Source organism: Lithobates pipiens, unplaced genomic scaffold, assembly GCF_037356315.1.
Source record: "Lithobates pipiens isolate NorthernLeopardFrog02 unplaced genomic scaffold, aLitPip1_a1.2 Scaffold_8, whole genome shotgun sequence".
In the NCBI taxonomy this organism is placed as follows: domain Eukaryota; kingdom Metazoa; phylum Chordata; class Amphibia; order Anura; family Ranidae; genus Lithobates; species Lithobates pipiens.
In genome coordinates, this window is record NW_027507903.1 from 104364633 (window position 1) to 104387831 (window position 23199).

General features: G+C 47.4%; 1 protein-coding gene across 6 annotated transcripts in view; it reads right to left on the minus strand.

Annotated features, from left to right (window-relative positions):
- LOC143963018 (long-chain fatty acid transport protein 2-like) overlaps nucleotides 1-23199 on the minus strand; it is a 252239-nt gene that overhangs the window by 46781 nt on the left and 182259 nt on the right. For all 6 annotated transcript variants that reach the window (XM_077472561.1, XM_077472558.1, XM_077472560.1 and 3 more), the window contains one exon: nucleotides 18274-18398. In XM_077472561.1, coding sequence (XP_077328687.1) covers nucleotides 18274-18398 — 125 coding nt within the window. The remainder of the gene's footprint in view (nucleotides 1-18273; nucleotides 18399-23199) is intronic.

The following is a 23199-nucleotide window of genomic DNA, read 5'->3' on the forward strand; positions in this document are numbered from 1 at the left end:
CCGGAACAGATAGTCAACCAAGCCAGAAGTCATGGACTAAAGTAGTGGAACAGCAAGCAGGATCTGGAGCCAGAAGGGATGTCAGCACAGCCAGTCTTTAAACAGGAACGCAGGAGAGGTTTCTTGTGATGTTGACCAAGGCGAAGGCAGAGACCCTGTGGACTGGACTCCTTAAGTAGGCAGGACTGAACAACAGCTGAGCATCTATGGAGAGAGATGGGAGTTGGCAATTAGCCAACAGCTGAGCGGCCAGCTCAGTGAAGGAAGGGCTGAGCCCAGCCCTGACAATGGTCGCTTCTCCTCTCGGCCAATCAGGTCTCAAGACTAGGGATGAGCTCAGTGTTTGATTCGAACGCATGTTCGACTCAAACATCGGCCGTTTGTCTGTTCGGCGAATTCAGAACTTTGTGGACCGTTCGCACCAAATTCGCGTGGTACGAATGGCCCACAATGCACTAAGCCATCGCAGTGCATTGCTGGCTCATGATTGGCCAAGCATGCACTCTGACCCCGCATGCTTGGCCAATCACAGCGCAGGCAGCGAGGAGAGCCATAATTGGTCACAGGCAGGATGCGTGGCAGCCTTGTGTAGTGTGTTGGTGTGCAGGGAAAGAGCTGGATAGGCAGGGACAGTGTGTTCTTTTCTCAGGGATCTGCAGGAGTTAGTGGGTGTTGTATGCCTCCAGCGCAGTATACACCTGTATCTACCCTTTATTGCTGTTGCTCTCTAATACAGCCATCTGCAGGAGTTAGTGGGTGTTGTGTGCCTCCAGCACAGTATACACCTGTATCTACCCTTTATTGCTGTTGCTCTCTAATACAGCCATCTGCAGGAGTTAGTGGGTGTTGTGTGCCTCCAGCGCAGTGTACACCTGTATCTACCCTTTATTGCTGGTGTTCTCTAATACAGGCATCTGCAGGAGTTAAAGTGTGTGTTGTGTGCCTCCAGCACAGTATACACCTGAAGATACCCTTTATTGCTGGTGTTGTCTGTTGCATAGCTTGCATATTAACCTTTAAAATTAGCACTTTCGATTTCGAACGTTTGAGTCCCATAGACTTTAATATGGTTCTAAAGTTCATACGAATTTTCAGTCCATTCGAATGTTCTGGTACGAACCGAACCAGGGGGTGTTTGGCTCATCCCTACTCAAGACCCACTTCCTGATTGGCCGGGAGGAGAATCAGGAAGACAAATTGCGAATAATAATTTACTACTGTCATACAACTGGGTGGGCTCAGGGTGCAGTGCCCTGCACCCCGAGCCCACCCTTTTTTAAAGTCAATCAGAACCTCAGGCTCTAATCATGTGCTTCCAAGAAAAAATAAAGAACCCCCCATTGGAATCAATGCGTCCAGCTCCCTGCATGTGGATTAGGGGTCCAGGCTCATAGATTAGGGGGCAGAGCCTGGCCTCCACCGCTGGCATCTGAGATTCTGCAGCTTTCCTTGTACCCCAAACCACTCAAGCACAAGTGGCCACCTTGAGATTCTGCAGCTTTCCTTGTACCCCAAACCACTCAAGCACAAGTGGCCACCTTGCAGGAAGCAGTGCAGCTTCTCTCTTAGGGCCAGGAGCAAATGTCTTTTGCCTCTAGCAACCAGGTAGCCATGAGTACAAGCCACTCCCTGAAGAAACTGACTGCTGATCATGATGATGTGGAAGCATTTTTCTCACTTCTGAGAAAATAGTGAAGAAAGAGGTCTGACTCTATTCCCCTTTTTCTCACTTAGGATCCACAAAAGGCCCATTTGACCTACCATCTGGTGACATCATGAATAATGAATGACTGAATGCAGCAATCCTTACTTCCATACAGGCCAAAAAGGTACACCACTAGAGGTACCACCCAGAGCGGCTGCCCATGTTCCAGATGCATGACCTGGTTTAAGAAATGTTTGCAACCACAGGCATTGTTGGGTTTTCAGATGGTGGAGTGAGTCGTGTTGGACGAGTACCTAAGGTCCCTGTCAAATGACCCACAGTGCTGGTGAGCCATGGAGAATCCAAGGCAGATGATTGACTTGTAGCAATGGTCAAGAGATGCACTGTGGCGGAGGACCTGCTAGGACCTGCCAAATCCCAAGGAACCCTACCAGTGCAGAAAGCGAATCTATCACCAAACCTGGTCACCAGCATTCAGGAGAGCCAGGAAGTGACCACCCCAGTGTCCCAGAGGTCTGCTCTTGCATGGAGGAATGAATATGTGCTGTGTTGACAGTATCCCTCCAGGGGCCGTGTCCAGGCTCAGTGTCCCCAGCAGGAGGAACTGATGGGATTTTACACAGTATGCCCTAAGCCCAGAGGGTCTGTGCTGCCCACCTAGATCTGACTGAGGGGCAGTTTAAATGTAAAATCCGGGTGAACCATCTTCACGCCTGGTCTCTTTTGGCCTCAGGTAGTATTGTAACCCTTCTCCATACTGTGGCACTGTAACTAAGATCCTGCAGGTAGTGTGTATACATGGGGACAGCAGAGAGTACCTGCTGGTTCCAGTGACAATAACCACTGTGTGGTATGCTTACCCAGGAGGTTGGGGTGGTACTTCACTTGATATATGATAGTGGAGCAAGAATGTTCTCTGTTTGTGATACTTTTGTGAACAGAGGGCTGCCTGTTTTCTTTGAAGGTCTGGACACTGTTACCCCAGAAAATGCTGATAATGTTGAACCTTTGGTAGACTCACTACAAACAAAGGAGACCCCCTGAGGTGTGGGGGGGGGGGGGGACTTTTTCTATGCAGGTCATGGTTGGGAGGGTGGATGGAGTGGAAGCTTCACCCCCTACAAGTTGTGGCTGAGGATGACAAGAGTGAGCGTTGCAATAATCCCACACATCCTGACCTGGAAGTGTCACGGAGTGCATTTCCTGCCGCCCAAAGGAGGGACCTCACATTAAAAAATGCTGGACAATAGGTTACAGTGGTTAATTGGGTGTCACAAGTGGCAGAGGCTGAAAAAAAGGATCAAGTAACTGAAATCTGGGATGTGCCATCTTAGCATTTTATGTCCTTCAAAATTGTGATAGGTAGTGAGGAGTGAAATCAAAAATTTACGCACTTAGAAATCCTGAAAGCGGTGCTTGGTTTTCGGGGCCCCCGTATGCGGCTAGGCTCCCAAAAAGTCCCACACATGTGGTATCTCCGTACTTAGGAAAAGCGGCAAAATGTATTTTGGGGTGCAATGCCACATATAACCATGGCATGTGTGAGCAATAATGGGATTTTTATATACAGCTTAAATGTAAAATCCTTTTCTTGAGAGTACATCACGGGACACAGGAGCTTCATTACATAGTGGGTTATATAGGCACCTCTAGTGATTGGACACTGGTTAACCCCAATTAAGGAGAATTCCTCCCCTATATAACCCCTCCCATATGGGAGGCACCTCAGTTTTGTAGCAAAGCAATAAGAAACAACGTAAAATCCAAGATGGGCGGGAGCCCTGTGTCCCGTGATGTACTCTCAAGAAAAAGATTTTACAGGTAAGCTGTATATAAAAATCCAATTTTCTTGATCATACATCACGGGACACAGGAGCTTCATTAAATAGTGGAATGTCCCAAAGCAGTGCTCAGATTGAGGGGAGGGAGACACAGATCATAATTATAGACAGGGACCGGAGGACCTAAACTGCAGCCTGCAGTACACTGCACCCGAAGGCGATATCCTCTTGCCCTCTGACATCCACCTGATAGAATCTGGTGAATGTGTGGACTGGTGACCAAGTTGCAGCCTTACAGATCTAAGCCAGGGAGGCCTGGTGATGCACTGCCCAAGAAGCACTTACAGCCCTAGTAGAGTGCGCTTTCCCTTTAACACTATAGGCTTGAGAAACAACCTGTCTAATCCACCTTGAGAGCGTGGATTTTGACGCCACCTGGCCCTTCCTAGAGCCTTCCGACAAAATAAACAAGCAATCAGTTTTCCTTATCTGAGCAGTTGCTTGAAGATATATACTGATTGCTCTATCCACATCCAAAGTGTGCAAAGATTCTTCTTCTGCGGACTGTGGGTCCGGAAGAAAGGATGGTAGGATTACGTCTTGCTTCAAATGGAATCCCGAAACCACCTTAGGTAGAAAGGACCTGTTGGGACGCATGACCACCCGGTCCTTATGAATAATTAGATACGGCTCCTTGCTGGAAAGAGCTGCTATCTCTGATACTCTTCTAGCCGTGGATATGGCTACCAAGAAAACCAATTTTTTAGTCAGGAGAACTAATGAAGCCAGATGCAAAGGTTCAAATGGTTGCCCCTGCAAAGCCGAGAGAACCAAATTCAGATCCCATGGGCATACCGGAGGTTTGACTGGCGATCTTACCCGCATGGCCCCCTGGATGAAAGCCCGCACCAGGGAATGCGATGCAAGTGGCTTCTGAAAAAACACTGACAGGGCCGAAATCTGCACCTTGATAGTGCTTATGGCCAAATTCATTTCTAGGCCTGACTGGAGAAAGGCCAAGATCCTGCTAATGACAGACCAGAGTAGAAAGGACTGGCCCTGAAAGGCCACGGTCTTCTCAGAATGTGGATCTCAGCAGCCAAACTGTCAAATTCAGACTGTGTAAAGCAGGATGGTAAATTGGACCCTGTGAGAGCAGATCTGTCCGGAGAGGGAGGATCCATGGCCTGCCTACTGCCAACTTCATGATCTCTGCGTACCACGGTCGCCTGGGCCAAGCCGGGGCCACCAAAAGGACCGATTTCGTCTCCCTCTTGACTCTTTCCAGGAACCGCGACAGAAGCGGGCTCGGGGGGAAGGCATAGATCAGATTGTACTGATCCCAGGGAACTGTCAGAGCATCTGACCCTTGAGCAAGTGTATTTCTTGTCCTTGACACAAAATTGTCCAGTTTCCTGTTGAACCTGGATGCAAACAGATCTACGTCTGGAGTACCCCATCTGTGACATATGTTCCGAAACACGTCGGGGTGCAGAGCCCATTCTCCTGGGCACAACTGCAGAAAATCTGCATGCCAATTTTCCACTCCTGGAATGAAGACTGCAGAAAGCCACGGAACATGCTTTTCTGCCCAGACAAGTATGCGATTCACCTCTTTTTGCGCAACCAGACTCCTGGTACCGCCCTGGTGATTGATATAAGCCACTGCTGTGGCATTGTCGGTCTGAACCCGAACAGGGAGACCTCGTAGTCTGTAAGACCACTTTATGAGAGCCATATAAACTGCCTGGGTCTCCAAGACATTTATGGGCAATAGCTTCTCGATCGCAGACCATTTCCCCTGCGAGCACGTCTCCTCCAACACTGCTCCCCAGCCTGTCAGGCTGTCATCTGACATGATAATCTTCCATGGAAGAGGAAGAAAAGTTTTGCCCTTCAGCAAATTCTTTGTTTGTAACCACCAGACGAGACTCTTGCATGTCCCTGGGGATAGACGCATATGAAGATCCAAGGATTGGGGCTTCCTGTTCCAAGCCGCAAGGATGCATCTTTGCAGAGGCCTTGAGTGGAACTGGGTGAATGGGACGGCTTCGAAGGAGGCGACTATTTTCCCTAACAGTCTCATGCACAATCGAATGGGGGAAGATCTCCTGCCCAGAATTAGGCGCACCAGATCCCCAATGGCCAAGGCTTTTAGCTTTGGAAGAAACACCTTGCCCTGAGTGGTGTCGATGATCATACCCAGGTATTTCAACCTGGTGGCAGGCTGTAGGGATGACTTTTCTAGGTTTATAATCCAACCTAGGCGTTCCAGGTGTTCTAGCGTTCTGGTAACGCTGTGGTTCAGGAACGCTACTGTTTTCTCCATGAGAAGCAAATCGTCTAGATAAGCCATGACGGCTATACCCTGAGCTCTTAGGTTTGCCAAGAGAGGGTCCAGAATCTTTGTGAAGACTCGAGGGGCCGTAGCAAGCCCGAACGGCAAGGCCACAAATTGAAAATGGCGCCGCTCTACTGTGATCCTTAGAAATTTTTGGTGTGCGGGAAAAATTGGCACCTGGAGATATGCATCCTTGATGCCTATTGATGCCATAAACTCTCCCCCTTGCAGGGAGGAGACCACAGTGCAGATTGACTGCATTCGGAAGGACCGGATGCGTAAAAATCGGTTCAGATCCTTCAGATCTAGGATAGGTCTGACACTTCCATTTGGCTTCGGAACGGTGAAGAGATTCGAGTAAAACCCTGAACCCTGTTCTTTTGGGTCCACTTCTACTATCACCCCCTGGGATAGTAAGTGATCTAAGGCCAGAAATAGCAGTTTTTGCTTTACTGGATCCCTGGGGATCCTTGACCTTAGAAAGCGAGAAGGTGGAATCTCCTGAAACTCTAGCCTGTAGCCCAGAGATACCGAAGAGATCACCCACTTGTCAAGGATCTCTTCCCGCCAGGCTCCTGCGAACTGCAGGAGCCTTCCCCCCACTCGGCCGAGCGGAGGTGCCCCTTCACAAGGAAGCTTTTGGGCTCTGCTTGGCAGGCTTTCTCCCCCAAGTCTTTTTCTGCCTCTGGGCCCGGCCCTGAGCCTTTCCTGTAGAGGAGGGTTGAGAAGGCCGTCGCCACTGCTTAGAGCTAGATGCTCCGGGAGAGAGAGCACGCCTAAATGAAGGACGTTTGCGCCTTTTGACTGGAAGGAGAGTAGATTTACCCCCTGAAATTTTTTGGACGAATTTGTCTAATTCTTCTCCAAACAAATGTTCCCCTTTAAACGGGAACCCAATCAAATGCTTCTTGCATGACAGCTCAGCTGCCCAATTCTTTAGCCATAGGGCCCTTCGCATGTGTACCAACAGGAGAGACAAACGTGATGCTTGTTGGACAGAATCCAAAATCGCATCAATCATGAAACACAGAATATGAGGTATTTCTGCATAATTCTCTACTTCCTCACTGGGAAGGAGCCCAAACATCTGCTTAACCTGTTCCTTGAGGAACTGACACAACCCCACGGCTGCGACTGTAGGTTGCACTACAGCGGCAGTCATGGAAAAGGAGGCTTTTAATAAGGTTTCCAGCTTCTTATCAGTTGGATCTTTAAATACCTGCGCATTATCCAAGGGACAAGTCAGGTTTTTATTCACGCAAAAAACAGCCGCATCAACAGATGGGACCCCCCATTTCTTGGTGAAACTTTCCTCCAGAGGACAATGCATACAAAACCTTTTAGGAGGAGCAAACAGTTTATCGGGATGTCCCCAATCCTCATACAACAATTTATCCATTAAGGGATGAATTGGGAAGGAATAGGCAGTCTGTGGGGCTTTCCTGACTCCTAGGGAAGAAACAGAGGACGTAGCGACTTCAGCAGCAGGCATTCTGAATGTGGTACGCACCAATTCAGTATAATACCGCACCTGTTTTCTGAGTGCCTGGGAGGAGGGGACTCTCTCCTCTTCCTCTGATTTCTCCGACTGCTCAAGATTAGGGATGAGCCGAACACCCCCCGGTTCGGTTCGCACCAGAACTTTCGAACGGACCCCAAATTCGTACGAACGTTAGAACCCCATTAAAGTCTATGGGACTCGAACGTTCGAAATGAAAAGTGCTAATTTTAACGGCTAATATGCAAGATACTGTCCTAAAAAGGGTTTGGGGACCTGGCTCCTGCCCCAGGGGACATGGGTCAATACCTAAAATGTTTTTAAAAATGGCCGTTTTGGCGGGAGCACTGATTTTAATGACAATTAAAGTGAAAAAAAAAGTTAAATATTCCTTTAAATATGGTGCCTGGGGGGTGTCTGTAGTATGCCTGTGAAGTGCCACGTGTTTCCCGTGTTTAGAACAGTCCCTGCACAAAATGACATTAAACGGAAATAACACCATTTAAAACTGCTTGCGGTTTTAATGTTATATCTGGTTCCTACAATATGGTTGAAAATCATTGAGAAAAATGGCATGGGTAGCCCTCCCTGCCCATTACCAGCCCCTTTAGGTCTTGTACGCATATTAAGGGGAACCCCGTACCCATATTAAAAAAAGGAAATGCGTGTGGCCCCCAGGCCCTATATACTCAGAACAGCAGTATACAGGCGGTGCAAACAAGACAGGGACTGTGTAGGTTTGTTGTGTTAAGTTGAATCTGTTTGTAATTTTCAACTGGTACATTTTTAAAGTGTAGCTCCAGTCAAAAAACAATTTTTAAGCTTTTTGGAAAACATAGGGAAGGGTTATCACCCCTGTATAATTTGTTTTGTTGTCCATCTTTTTTCATCTCACTTGCTGTTGTCTCCTTCCGTTTGCAAGTAGGAGATGTTTGTAAATTGGATGTTTGAAAGTAGGGGCCTGCCCTATATGCTCTGCAGAAATGGCGGAACAAGGTGTTGGTTTTGCCACAACATTGTAAGCCCTCAAAGTGACTCTTGGTGGGCGCTGGAATGATTATATCAAGAATTGTAATTACATGCCATTGTTGAACAGTGGTAGAAAAATTGACCTTTGGTGGTTGTGGTGCTGGTGCCACAACACTATAAGTCCTCACCGTTACTCTGGGTGGGCACAGGAAGGGGCCCTCCTGTGAAATATTATATCAAGAATTGTAATTACATGTCCCTGTTAAACAGGGGCAGAAAAATTTGTCCTTAGGCACTGCTGCTGGTGCCACCACACTGCAACCTCTTCCATATACTCTAGTTTTATTGCAGGAATTAGCCCTGCTGCAAAGCATTGCATCAAAAATTGTACTTAAACGCCCCTGTTAAACAGGGGCAGAAAAATTGGGCTGATGGCATCAACCAGAACCAGAAATGTTCTTCCAACATATCAGCGGAGGAGGAAGAGGATAGACAATCAACATAACAGGACAGTCACTCAGCATCAGCATAGGCAGTCTTGAAGGGATGTGATATTTAAAAAAAAAATGATTCTGTTACATCAGCTTCAGGTGCTTGGTAGCTGTGGGTGATCCAAGACTGATTCATCTTGATGAAGGTCAGTCGATCAACTGATTCGGTGGACAAGCGCACCCTGTGATCGGTAACAAAGCCACCAGCAGCACTGAAGGTGCGTTCCGAAAGAAAGCTGGATGCAGGACAGGCCAGTAGCTCAATTGCCTACTGTGCAAGCTCTGGCCAGTGATCCATCCTCAAGACCCAGTAAGCCAGAGGATTTTCGGTGGGAAAGGTGTCCAAGTCTGACCTTGCCCCTAGGTATTCCTGCACCATGTAAATCAGACGCTGGCGATGGGTGCTGGAACCGATCATACCTTGGGGCTGCGGACTAAAAAATTGTCTGAAAGCATCAGTCAGACGGCCACCTTCTCCACCGCTCCTTCTGACGATGCCTCAGCAACACGTTGTCCAGGACCAGGAGTTTGTAACCTCCCAGTCTCTGGGAACGCGTTGCACAGACCTTTCTGCAAGGCCTCCCGGAGATGTCTCATTCTCTGCTCCCTCTGCGATGGCAAGATAAGGTCGGCAACCTTACCCTTGTACCGTGGATCAAGGAGAGTGGCCAGTCAGTAATGGTCCCTCTCCTTGATCCGAAGAATACGAGGATCCTTCCGCAGGCTTTGCAGGATCAGGGAGGCCATGCAGCGTAGGTTAGCTGAGGCATTTGGTCCGGAGTCCTCTGGGTCACTAAGGACAACATGATCCGCAGCTACCTCCTCCCAGCCACGTACAAGTCCACGTGTTTCTTGGGACTGTAAATCATCCCTACAAGACTGCTGATGCTGATGCTGAGTGCCACCCTCCACCTCCATGCTGACACAATCATCCTCCTCCTCCTCTTCCTCCTCCTCATCCTCTTCCTGTGTGATGGGTGGCACAGCAGGAACACTGTCTGGATAAAGGGGGCCTTGAGAGGCAAGGAAGTCCTCCTCTTCCTGCCTCTGTTCTGCCTCAAGTGCCCTGTCCATTATTCCACGCAGCGTATCCTCCAAGAGGTGGACAAGAGGTACAGTGTCACTGATGCATGCACTGTCACTGCTCACCATCCTTGTGGCCTCCTCAAATGGTGACAGGACAGTGCATGCATCCCTGATCATGCCCCACTGGCGTGGTGAGAAAAAACCGAGCTCCCCTGACCCTGTCCTGGTGCCGTAGTCGCACAGGTACTCATTGATGGCCCTCTGCTGCATGTGCAGCCGCTGCAGCATGGCCAATGTTGAGTTCCATCTGGTGGGCATGTCACATATAAGGCGGTTCTTGGGCAGGTTCAACTCCTTTTGGAGCTCAGCCAGCCAAACACAGGCATTAAATGATCGGCGGAAATGCACACAGACTTTCCTGGCCTGCTTCAGGACATCCTGTAAGCCGGGTACCTGCCCAAGAACCGCTGCACCACCAGGTTAAGGACATGAGCTACACAGGGCACATGGGTCAGTTGTCCCTGTCGGAGGGCGGAGAGGAGGTTGGTGCCATTGTCGCAAACCACCATTCCTGGCTTAAGCTGGCGTGGCGTCAACCACCTCTCGGCCTGCCCCTGCAGAGCTGACAAAACATCCGCCCCAGTGTGGCTCCTGTTCCCCAAACAAACCAGCGCAAGCACGGCATGGCATCGTTTTTGCCTGCGTACTTGCGTAGCCCCTGGAACGCCTACGGAGCACCGCTGGTTCTGAGGACAGAGCACTGGAAGAGGCCATGGAGGAAGAAGAAGAGGGGGTGGAGGAGAGAGGTGTGTCACAACCAATAGTAGCATTTTGGAGGCGTGGTGGCGGAAAAACATCCAACACTACTGCACCTTGTCCTGCATCCTTCCCAGATGCTAGAAGAGTGACCCAATGGGCCGTGAAAGACAGGTAACGTCCCTGTCCATGCCTGCTGGGCCATGAGTCAGCGGTAATATGCACCTTACCGCTGACCACCCTGTCCAGCGAGGCAAGGACATTGCCTTCCACATGCCGGTAGAGAGCCGGAATCGCCTTCCATGAGAATGGCTGAACGGCTGATGTTTTGGCCACACGAGATACGCTTGAGACATATGTTGCAAATAGCAGCGGTGCGATCTGATGCACTCATCTCAAAAAAGGCCCACACCAAAGAACTTTTAGAATAACGCGCAGGGGCAGCGCCCTGCACAGGCGGAGCTCTGCGGTGTGATTCAGTCGGTGTGCTGCCCCTAAGCTGGCCCCCGGAGGGTATCCTGCCTCGTTGGACATGTGCCTCCTCCTCCTCCTCCTCCCTCCTTCCAGGCACCCATGTGGAGTCAGTGCCCTCATCATCCCCTCCCTCTTCATCGCTGTAGCAAACCTGGCAGTATGCTGCAGCTTGTGGAACATGACTGCCAGTTTGCTGTCCTTCTTGAGCAACCCCTCTCTCTGCGCTCACGCTACTGCCTTCCTCTAGCTGAGTGTCATCATCAGAGCCCACAAAACACTGGGCATCCTCCTGGAGCATGTACCCAACACTGTGCTCAAAGAGTTCAGGAGACTCCTCAGGAGGACGTGGTGGGTCTAGGGAAGGAGTCACCGATGATGACATTGAGAGGAGGGAAGACGATGCGTTGGCAGCTGCTTTGCTAGTACCCTGAGACTGGGTGAGAGAGGATGAGGAGGATGAAGAGGGCTTGGTCATCCACTCTACCAAGTCGTTGGCATGTTGCGGTTCAACATGTCCAGCTGCCAAAAAGAAGGACAAGCGTGTCCCATGGCCACGTGCTGATGACAATGCACCGCGTCCACGACCAGCACTGTTGTCTCTAGACACAGAGCCTGCTTGCCCTCTTTTATCGGCTCGCGCCTGTCTGCCTCTCCTTGCTGGCCTTCCAGACATGGTAATGGCCTGAAGGGAGTTGGGTAAAAAAGCAGTTGGGTAGTGTATATTGTGCTAGAGGCACACAACACCCACTAACTCCTGCAGATGCCTTTATTATAGAACACCAGAGATAAAGGGGTATATACAGATGTATACTGTGCTGTGCTGGAGGCACACACAACTTCCAATAACTCCTGCAGATGGCAAGTGGGCTCAAATAGAGAACAGCTATGTAGGTGGATATAGGGGTATGTACTGGGTACAGAGCATGCAGACAGCACGCACTATCTCCTAACACTGCTGGGTACAGAGCACGCACTATCTCCTAACACTACTGACTGCAAGCTCTATTATAAAAGATAGATCACTAGCTATATAGGTGAGGTGAATATAGCGGTGTATACTGCGGTCAGGGCACGCAGACAATAACCAGAGAACACCAGAGATAAAGGGGTATATACAGATGTATACTGTGCTGTGCTGGAGGCACACACAACTTCCAATAACTCCTGCAGATGGCAAGTGGTCTCAAATAAAGAACAGCTATGTAGGTGGATATAGCGGTATGTACTGGGTACAGAGCACGCAGACAGCACACACTATCTCCTAACACTACTGACTGCAAGCTCTATTATAAAAAGATAGATCACTAGCTATATAGGTGAGGTGAATATAGCGGTGTATACTGCGGTCAGGGCACGCAGACAATAACCACTACACAACAGCAAGATCGAAAATCGTCCGAAAACGATCGGTGTGTACTATGTTGAAGGTACACAGAACACACACTGCTTCAGACGCCAACACACTACACGAGGCCGCCGCGATGGCAGCCTTATATAGTGTGGGGCGTGCACTACACAGCCTGAGCTATGATTGGCCACAGGCATCCTGCCTATGGCCAATCATGGCTCTCCTCGCTGCTGGCGCTGCGATTGGCCAAGCATGCGGGGTCACAGTGCATGCTTGGCCAATCATGAGCCAGCAATGCACTGCGCCATCGCAGTGCATTGTGGGCCGTGAGCGCCACACGAATTTGACGCGAACGGACCAAAATGTTCGGATTTCGCCGAACGGACGAACAGCCAATGTTCGAGTCGAACGTACGTTCGACTCGAACACGAAGCTCATCCCTACTCAAGATCCCTGTCCCAAGATAGGGATCTCTCCTCATTGTCAGAAGAATCATCTGAGAGAGGAATCTCAGCAGAGGGAGGGGATCTACCCCTTTTCCTGCTATCTTTCAGGGAAGCAGAAATAAAATTCATTATTCTCCCTTCAAAATCCTCCAATGTAGCCCTAAGGGAGTCCTCAGTGACATATACCGGGGCTGACACACTAGGAGAGGCTGCAAAACCTGACAGGGGCACTGACTCATCCTGAGAGGCTGGCTCCAGTCTTGCAAGGGGGGATGGTAACTTACAGGCACTTTTAGAACCCCTGGACCTAGGCGGTGATTTACCAGTGCTCTTGTTACCTCCCCCTGAGACCCTCTTACAAGGAGACATAGTCCTAAGCTACAGCAGAGGTAATAGTACAAAGTGCAATCACTGTTTTGCTTAAAGTCTCACAATAAATATATATGCTTAAACTGCACAACCTGATGCTGAGTAGGTGTCTAAGGTTTGCCTGGATCCAATCCCCTGGGATGCTTACTGCCCACAGCTCCTGTGTCTCCACTTACAGTCCCCTGACACTCTGGGCTTTTTAAAACTGCCGCCTGGCGCCTGCGCAGTACAGCGCCGTGCACACTGACGTGCACGGCTCACAACCACACTCCTCCATTAGACCGGGAGCACGCCTGGCGCACGTGTACGAGGACCGCGGAATCCAGGGGGGGAAAGGGAAACCCCATCAGAGCTGTGTGGGACCCCCAGACTACGAGGGACACCTGTATTACCTCTATTGTGGCAGGGACTGCAGTGGAGACGTGAGACAGCTGGAGAACCAGGCTTCACTGAGCATGTGTACTGAAAGGCATGTAAGTATGCATCAGGCTGCTCTTACTCCCTCTAGTGGTGGAAACCAGGTAAGACATACAACTACTCAAAATAAAGAAATCCATCATATAATTATATATATAGGATTAAATTCCCTTACCTGTCCTCGCCGCAGGAATTGCTGAAACAGACAAATTCCAGCCTTCACCCATCACGGTGGGCAGTGTTAGCCAACTTTCAGGTTTATCTGGGGCTCTTTCTCGGAAGAGCCTCCTACCTGGACCATGTAAAAGACTCTGCCAGAAACTTTCGTACAGTACACCAAGTCTGGTTTTCCCACAGCCCAGTCTTCCAATAGGAGAGGACTTACAGGCCAAACCTAATTTCTTCGGGTGACGAGGCCCGGGTACCATACCATCTTGGGAGTCAAATATCGGCCCGAGATATGGATCCGGTATGTTGTAGCACTTAGGCCCCCGCAGGGACCTGCACAGAGCTTTCTTCATAGCACATGTTTTACGTGACCAAACACCATAGACACTGGCGAAAAAACTGAGGTGCCTCCCATATGGGAGGGGATATATAGGGGAGGAATTCTCCTTAATTGGGGTTAACCAGTGTCCAATCACCAGAGGTGCCTATATAACCCACTATGTAATGAAGCTCCTGTGTCCCGTGATGTATGATCAAGAAATATCATTTAGTGACAACTTTTTGTAAAATTATTATTTTTTGTCATTATTCAATCAGTTATTGGTCACCCGGCCTTTTAGACGGATGGTACTTGATGGCTCAAAATGACACATTAGTAGGTCATCTGGTGGCTGAGAAAACAGAGGCATGGATAACAGACTGGGCCAGGAGTTACTGCTGAGTTGTAAAGCTATTGTGGTTTATGTCCCACTTGTCAACTAACTGCTTAAGGGTCACATTTTAGGAACCCTTTGGTGTCTCTGTCTGTTATCAAAGGACCATTTAAGATTACTGCAACGGATCTGGTGAGCCCTTTGGTGAAATCAGCTTGGGAAAACCAATACATCCTAGTGGTACTTGATTATGCAACAAGGTATCCAGAGGCAGTTCCTCAGAGGAAAACCTCCTCCAAAGTCACTGCTCAGGAGCTGTTTAACATGTTCTTAAGGACTGGGATCTCTAAACAGATCTGGACAGACCAAGGCACATCCATGTCAAAAGGTGATGGCAGACCTATGCAAGTTGATCCAGATTAACTAATTGCATACCTCAGTCTATCACCCGCAGACAGATTGTTTAATAAGACTCTTGGGTGGAGCGATGTGCTGACATCATTGTGAGTTCCCAGAAGTGTGGGAGCTGTTTGTATATAGCCAGCGAGGATTTGTATAAAGCGCTATGATCTATTTTTTAATGTGTGTTTTTCACTTTTAACCCATACGCTTTTACACCATCAAAGTTTTTTTTTATATTCTTGCGAGATAAACTTTATGAGGTGATCCCTGATTGAGAACCAACTCATAATCATCTGCCAGTGGGGAGAGCCTGAAGAGTTGCCCCAGCCCCACTGTGATCGAAGGCTGGGTGCTCGATTGCTAGTTCTATGGACTTCTCTTTAATTAGGCAGTCATATTTAGTTGGCAAGCGTGTACTCTTCTTATAAAGGGGGGAGACTTCACGATTAAACATTCCCTCTATGGATGATGGACGTTTATCACATGTATAAGAATATATCTATACATGAAAGGAGGGGTTTTTCTTTTGCACATGGACTTCTTTTGCACATGGAATCCTTGGTGAAATTAAAAGACTAATATCTATGCTCAAGGGGTGGGGCATAAAGATGGAAAAGATTGGGACTGCTTACTCCCAGCACTCTTGTTTGCCATCAGAGAGGTACCTCAGCCATCCACCAAGTTTTCCCTGTTTAAGTTGGTGTACGGGCAGAGACCTTGTGGGTTGCTTGACCTAGTTAAATAAACCTGGGAAAGTTAATCTTCTTTACATAAAACGGTGACAGGCCACATTACCTAAACAAGAGAGAATTGCTAAAGTAATGATTGTAGTAAAAGAACAGTTACAGAAGGCATAAAAAGCAGAGTACAATCAGTTTATCAAGCATAGATAGTTCCAGGTTGGGCACCAGATGGCTGTGCTTATACTGCCAATGGAGAGTAAGATCCTGGCCAGATAGCAGGGGTCATTGAAGGTGGTATACAAGGTTGGTGAAGTAAATTACCCCTGGGAAGCAAAAGCCTTACCAAAACTACCAGCTGCACTGGCTGAGATCAAATCAGAGCCCCCAGCAGAGGTAAGGCTAGTCTCAGTTGCCACTACCCTGTCCAAGCCAGAAAACTAGCAGGCAAATGAGTTCTTACAGAGGAATCGAGACATTTTGTCAGGGCGGCCAAGCCTTACCAGAGCAATTGATATTTTGTCCAGTATTGGTAAGCCCTTACATGGCATTAGAAATATGGAAGCATGGAATTATAGACCTGACTATTGCAATTCCCTCCTCAATGGCTTACCTTTAAATAGACTATCCCCCTTCAGTCCATCATGAATGCTGCTGCCAGACTTATATACCTTATAAAGCGCATAGTGTCTGTTACCCCTCTCTGCCAATCCCTCCATTGGCTGCCACTTGCCCAACAAATTAAATTCAAAATACTAACAATAACTTTCCAAAGACTTCCCAGCAACATCACTAGCCTAGTTTCAAAATACCAACCTAATCGCCTCTTCGTTTTTCCCAAAACCTCCTGCTCTCTAGCTCATTCATCATCTCCTCCCACATCCGCCTCCAGGAATTCTCCTGAGCCTCGCCTAACCTCTGGAATTCGCTACCCCAATCTGTCAGACTGTCAGACTGTCTCCAAATTTATCCACTTTTAGGCGATCCCTGAAAACTTTCCTCTTCAGAGAAGCCTATCCTGCCTCCATCTAACAACTGCACCATTTTCTCCATTAGCTCATCCTCCACAGATATTACCCTTTTGTATAACTTGACCCTCCCTCCTAGATTGTAAGCTCTAATGAGCAGGGCCCTCTGATTCTCCCTGTATTGAATTGTATTGTAATGTCTGCCCTAATGTTGTAAAGCTCTGCGGAAACTGTCGGCTCTATATAAATCCTGTGTAATAATAATAATAATAATAATAATAATAATGTAACTATACAGTCTGACTAAGGGCCGGTTCACACAGGGGGCGATGCGAGGCGACACGACTTGCCTCGCCGCGACCTGACAAGTCGCCCCCGTTCTGTACAATGGAACCGTTCTGAGAGGAGCGACTCGAGTCACTCCGACTCAGAAAAAAGGTTCCTGTACTACTTCTGGGCGACCTCGGGGCGACTTGCATTGACTTCTATACAGAAGTCATTTGCAAGTCGCCGCTGAGGTCGCGGCAGGTTGGGGCGAGGCAAGTCGGTGTCGCCTCGCATCGCCCCCTGTGTGAACCGGCCATAATTTGCTTTTAGGTTTACATACCCTATGTAGCAACATTACTATTGTTTTGTATTTAATAAATTTTTTATATTTTTATACACTTGTTACTCCCTTTTCTGGTTAACATCCTTTGCCCATAAAATCCCCCGGGGCACCCCCTTTTGCAATTTTCTCTACAGTGTAAAGAAAGGTATATATTGAAACTTTAGTATTTATCTAGATTAATTTGGAGCTGAAGGATTCTCTACGTCTTTAGTGACCTAACATACCTGTCACAAAGGATGTCCCATGTCATTCAGGCTTCTGGATCTTGAAGAAGACTTCTGTACATGAATGCTGGTCCCCTTCCTGACACTCAATGTCTGAAGCTTCTGTGTTTAATATCTTCAGGTATTTGAGCAGAAATACAGTGAAGAAGCTCCTAATGTGAGGCCCATCCCTTCCTCCCTCCTCCTTTATCTATAAAATGTATGTAATTGTTTACACCGCATGTATCATGATCTCTGAATATGGGAGAGGATTATATCATTCATCTGCATCTCCTCCATTCAGAGATTGTAACAGATTGGTCCCCTATGTGATAGCAATAAAAGGTATGTATAAATAAATAAATAAAAATGAAACCAAAAATGTTTTAAGCATATAAGGAGACATATAATTTTTTTTTATTTTTATTTTTTATTAGAGCCCCCCACACACACCTTCAAAGAATGCATACATTGGGGCACCTACGTATGAAAATGGCAACTGTCCTACACATGTTATATATCAGCATGCACATCAGCTTTAAAGTCCAACTCCAGAAAAACAGAAAAATCTCCCTTGCAGTGGGAGTGCACCCACATTGCAAGGGTTAACTGTTTGCTTAGTCTACGAGCTGTGGAAAGCACTTTTACTCGCCTGATCTTCAGCTCCCTATGCTACAGCAATAGACTGTCCCTGGGTGTTCTCATGGACCTGGGCAATGGACTCTGCATTCGTTTTGATGGTGTCAGGACCTTAGAATGGTGAAGCATAGGGGAGAAGACACTGCGGGGACTGTCTCAGCAGCATTGAGGAGTGAAGAATTGGTTAGGTACATTTTCTTTTCCATGCCTACTAGACCTAAACTAACCCCACTGCAAGGAAACTCCTTCCTGGAGTATTAAGCTTTAAAGACTACTGCACCATTTTTTCCTCATAAGATCACATCTAATTAATAGATATTAAAATAATGCTATGTTAATATTGTCGTTAAAGCAAATGCATACCATACCTTTGGCGTATTACACAGATATCGAACAATTTCCCCAATGTACATAAATCCAGTTACATTGTATTTTCTGCAATCATTCCAAAACTCAGTAACTGAGAATTTATTTCTTAAAAGGCAGGTGGCTCCTAAATGAAGAATAAAAGCATTATTTGTCGGTGGCTTGTTGGTTTGTATTCTTAAAGTGTATGACATACCAAAAAGTTTTCTTTATTGTACATCACAAGACACAGATCAGCCTTGTTAGTACCTTCTCATAGGGATTGGACACTGGCAAAAGACAGGAATTCCTCCCGAATATAAACCATACCACAAGGTTCTCAGGGTGTTTTGCCAGTGTCTGAAGGTTTTGGGAAAGATGAGGGCCTCATTCAAGGCAGTTACCTTTGTTCAGTTTCATTCGATACCTACCTCTAAGGCAAAATATTCTGTGGGGATGGGACAGGAGGACACTCTCTCTAATGCAGGGGTCTCAAACTGGCGGCCCTCCAGCTGTTGCGAAACTACAAGTCCCATGAAGCAGCCCGGCCGGTCAGGAAAGGGGGTGGGGAGGAGCGAGCGCTCCCCTCCTGAGTCTTACCAGGCCATATGCCCTCAACATGGAGGGCTGGGTGCTTTGGGGAAGGGGGGCGCCCTGCGGGCCCCACACCCCAAAGAACCTTGTCCCCATGTTGATGAGGACAAGGGCCTTATGCCTATATAAGTCGCCATGTACCGTGTCCATCGCATTACAGCGGGAGAGAGCGTCCTGTCAACATCGGAAGAAAAGAAGAAGACGGCAAAGACGGCGGCGGTGACAGGGACAAAAACCATGCTCCTCTGCTAGCAAAAGAGCAGAAGATAGGGGAGGAGCCAGGCGAGAAGAACCGGAAAGCATGGAGAAGTCGGAAGAAGACCCCCGAAGTCGGAAGAAGACCCCCGGACGACAACGACGACAACGAAGGAGAAAGCCGGGCTTCTCTGCTAGCAAAAGAGCGGCAAAAGAGCAGAAGATAGCGGAGGAGCCCAGCGAGAAGACCCCCGAAGTCGGAAGAAGACCCCCGGAGCTGCCTAATAAATTATTTTAAAAACCTGTGTAGTGTGTTTTTTTTATTGACACTTTTTCCCCCAGGTGAATGGGTAGGTCTACGATGTACCCTATACTTATTCACATAGGGTGGGGGGGTCGGGATCTGGGGGCCCCCTTCCCCAGAGCACCCACCCCCCTTGTTAAGGGCATGCGGCCTGGTACGGCTCGGGGGGGCACTCGCTCGTCCCCACCTCCTTTCCTGACCAGCCGGGCTGCGTGCTTGGAAAAGGGTCTGGTATCGATTTTGGGGGTACCCCATGCCGTTTTTTTGGCATAGGGGCTTCCCCTTTAAATTCATACCAGGCGATGGGGCTAGCAAAGTGTCAATCTCGCCGATGGAGGCGGCGAGATTGACTTCCTTCTCTAGTCCCGTCATACCTGAAGTCACGTTCAAAATGAATGGACTTTAGTCCATGTGTGGGCAAGTCCGCTCATTTGTAAAGTCTGGCAGACTAGCATACAGACAAGCGGATTGTCCGTTCGAAAGCCGAGTCCGTCGGACAATTTTGATTCAAGTCTTCTTTCAAAGTCCGCCGGACTTTTGGGAAGAAAAAGTCCGCTGGAGCCCACACATGGTTGAATTCACCGGCGGACTCTGGTCCGCCGGATAGTCCGATCGTGTGTACAGGGCAATAGAGATGTCCCACTGATAATCCTTGGGGGCGTAAAAGCACATGATAGAGTCCATATAAGGCTGGATTCACACCAGTGCATTTTTGTGCATTTTGCATTTTGCAGATTTGCACTACAGAATGTTTTCCATAGGAAACCATGTTAAATGGACTGTACTGCAAATCTGCAAAATGCACTAAAAATGCATAGGTGTGAATCCAGTCTAAATCCCAAAGGGGGGGGGGGGGATTTATAACAAATTATTGCTACAATTGAAAATGATGCATTAAATCGATTCTCTTAAGGCCAGTGTTCCTGGTATTGGTTATGATACCAACTCTCCTTAGGATATTGAGAACAAGTTTTTTTTTTGTATATTTTGTAAAATTTTTGTTTAGTAGACTTTTAAGCCATTACACTGTTATTTATTACATACATATACTGTATGTTGTTTTGCTATATATGTGCTTTTGAAGACTACAGTTAGCAGTTTGGGACAAAAGGGGGAGCCAATCTGGCATGCATTGGCCTCATTATTCAACTACTGATCTATGGTACGCCTGTGTACTAGGCCTGGACAGAGATGAATTGTCACCTGTTGCTCCCTCCCTACCTGGATGAGGAGGGTTGGGTTGTTGAGCCTGCCTCATGGGGTGAAATATGGGGGTAGCTGGATGCTCTGGCTTTGACATCTGTAGTGATGATGCAATGATGTCATAGTGTGTCGGTGCTTAGTTCTTACAGCCTTGTGCAGAGCCACATGCAGGGAGGGGGAAATAAGAGTAGTCCACTGCCTGATATGAAGTGATTGTGGCACTGGTAGTAATACCATGAAGGATTTTGCAGCTTTTATTTAACACTAAGAACCAATATGTCATTGCCTTTTGTATGATGGGTGGAGAAGGGATGTGACTGGAGGATGTGTGCCTCATTATGTGGACAGATGTAGTCGGTGGATACAATTATAGTGGATAATAGGGTTTCCTTTTTTTTTATATATATAATATATATATATATATACATACATACACAGTGCCTTGCGAAAGTATTCGGCCCCCTTGACCCCTTGAACTTTTCAACCTTTTGCCACATTTCAGGCTTCAAACATAAAGATATAAAATTTAATTTTTTTGTGAAGAATCACCAACAAGTGGAACACAATTGTGAAGTGGAACGAAATCTATTGGATAATTTAAACTTTTTTAGCAAATAAAAAACTGAAAAGTGGTGCGTGCAAAATTATTCGGCCCCTTTACTTTCAGTGCAGCAAACTCACTCCAGAAGTTCAGCGAGGATCTCTGAATGATCCAATGTTGTCCTAAATGACTGATGGTGATAAATAGAATCCACCTGTGTGTAATCAAGTCTCTGTATAAATGCACCTGCTCTGTGATAGTCTCAGGGTTCTGTTGAAAGCGCAGAGAGCATCATGAAGACCAAGGAACACACCAGGCAGGTCCGTAATACTGTTGTGGAGAAGTTTAAAGCTGGATTTGGATACAAGAAGATTTCCCAAGCTTTAAACATCCCAAGAAGCACTGTGCAAGTGATCATTTTGAAATGGAAGGCGTATCAGACCACTGCAAATCTACCAAGACCTGGCCGTCCCTCTAAACTTTCAGCTCAGACAAGCAGAAGACTGATCAGAGATGCAGCCAAGAGGCCCATGATCACTCTGGATGAACTGCAGAGAACTACAGCTGAGGTGGGAGAGTCTGTCCATAGGACAACAATCAGTCGTACACTGCACAAATCTGGCCTTTATGGAAGAGTGGCAAGAAGAAAGCCATTTCTCAAAGATATCCATAAAAAGTCTCGTCTAAAGTTTGCCACAAGCCACCTGGGAGACACACCAAACATGTGGAAGAAGGTGCTCTGGTCAGATTAAACCAAAATCAAACTTTTTGCCCACAATGCAAAACGATATGTTTGGTGTAAAAGCAACACAGCTCATCACCCTCAACACACCATCCCCACTGTCAAACATAGTGGTGGCAGCATCATGGTTTGGGCCTGCTTTTCTTCAGCAGGGACAAGGAAGATGGTTAAAATTGAGGGGAAGATGGATGCAGCCAAATACAGGACCATTCTGGATAAAAACCTGTTGGAGTCTGCAAAAGACCTGAAACTGGGACGGAGATTTATCTTCCAACAAGACAATGATCCCAAACATACAGCAAAATCTGCAAAGGAATGGTTCACAAATAAACGTATCCAGGTGTTAGAATGGCCAAGTCAAAGTCCAGACCTGAATCCAATCGAGAATCTGTGGCAAGAGCTGAAAACTGCTGTTCACAAACGCTCTCCATCCAACCTCACTGAGCTTGAGCTGTTTTGCAAGGAAGAATGGGCAAGAATTTCAGTCTCTCGATGTGCAAAACTGATAGAGACATACCCCAAGCGACTTGCAGCTGTAATCGCAGCAAAACGTGGCTCTACAAAGTATTAACGCAAGGGGGCTGAATAATTTTGCACGCCCCACTTTTCATTTTTTTATTAGTTAAAAAAGTTTCAAAAATCCAATAGATTCTGTTTCACTTCACAATTGTGTCCCACTTGTTGGTGATTCTTCACAAAAAATAAAAATTTTATATCTTAATGTTTGAAGCCTGAAATGTGGCAAAAGGTTGAAAAGTTCAAGGAGGCCGAATACTTTCGCAAGGCACTGTGTATATATATATAATTTTATATATTTTTTTAGGGATATTTGTGTTATGTGCTGCTCAGGTTATAATGTTCATAATGTTTGACTTGCCTCTGCAATTAACAGATCGCGACGTATGCGACGATCGTTTTTGCTTTTGGCTATAGTTCCTCCCCGCATTGTATTGTCAGGCTGCTTACGTCCGGTCTCCATGACGATGTGCAGCGTCGTGTGGGCTGGACATTGTGTGGTTGTCTGATTGGCTTGCGGAGAGAGGGCGGGCTGTACATATATTGGCCGGTTGCGTCGTGTAGCCACGCCCTCGGTTGAAGTCGGAAGTGACGAAACGCGTCAGGGCATGGCCTACACGACGCTACCGGAAGTGAGGTGTGCGCTCCACCGCTAACCACGGACCAGGAAGTGATACCCAGTGTATACAGGGGAACACTGGTGAATGGTTCTGGAATTGCTAATTCGGTGAAGTACACGATTTTAACGCTGATGTTACTCTTTGTTAATGTACGCATATATTGAAGTGGGTGACTTTGCTGATATGTGTCAAACTTTTTAAAAAATAAAACAGTATTATGCTATGTATATATTC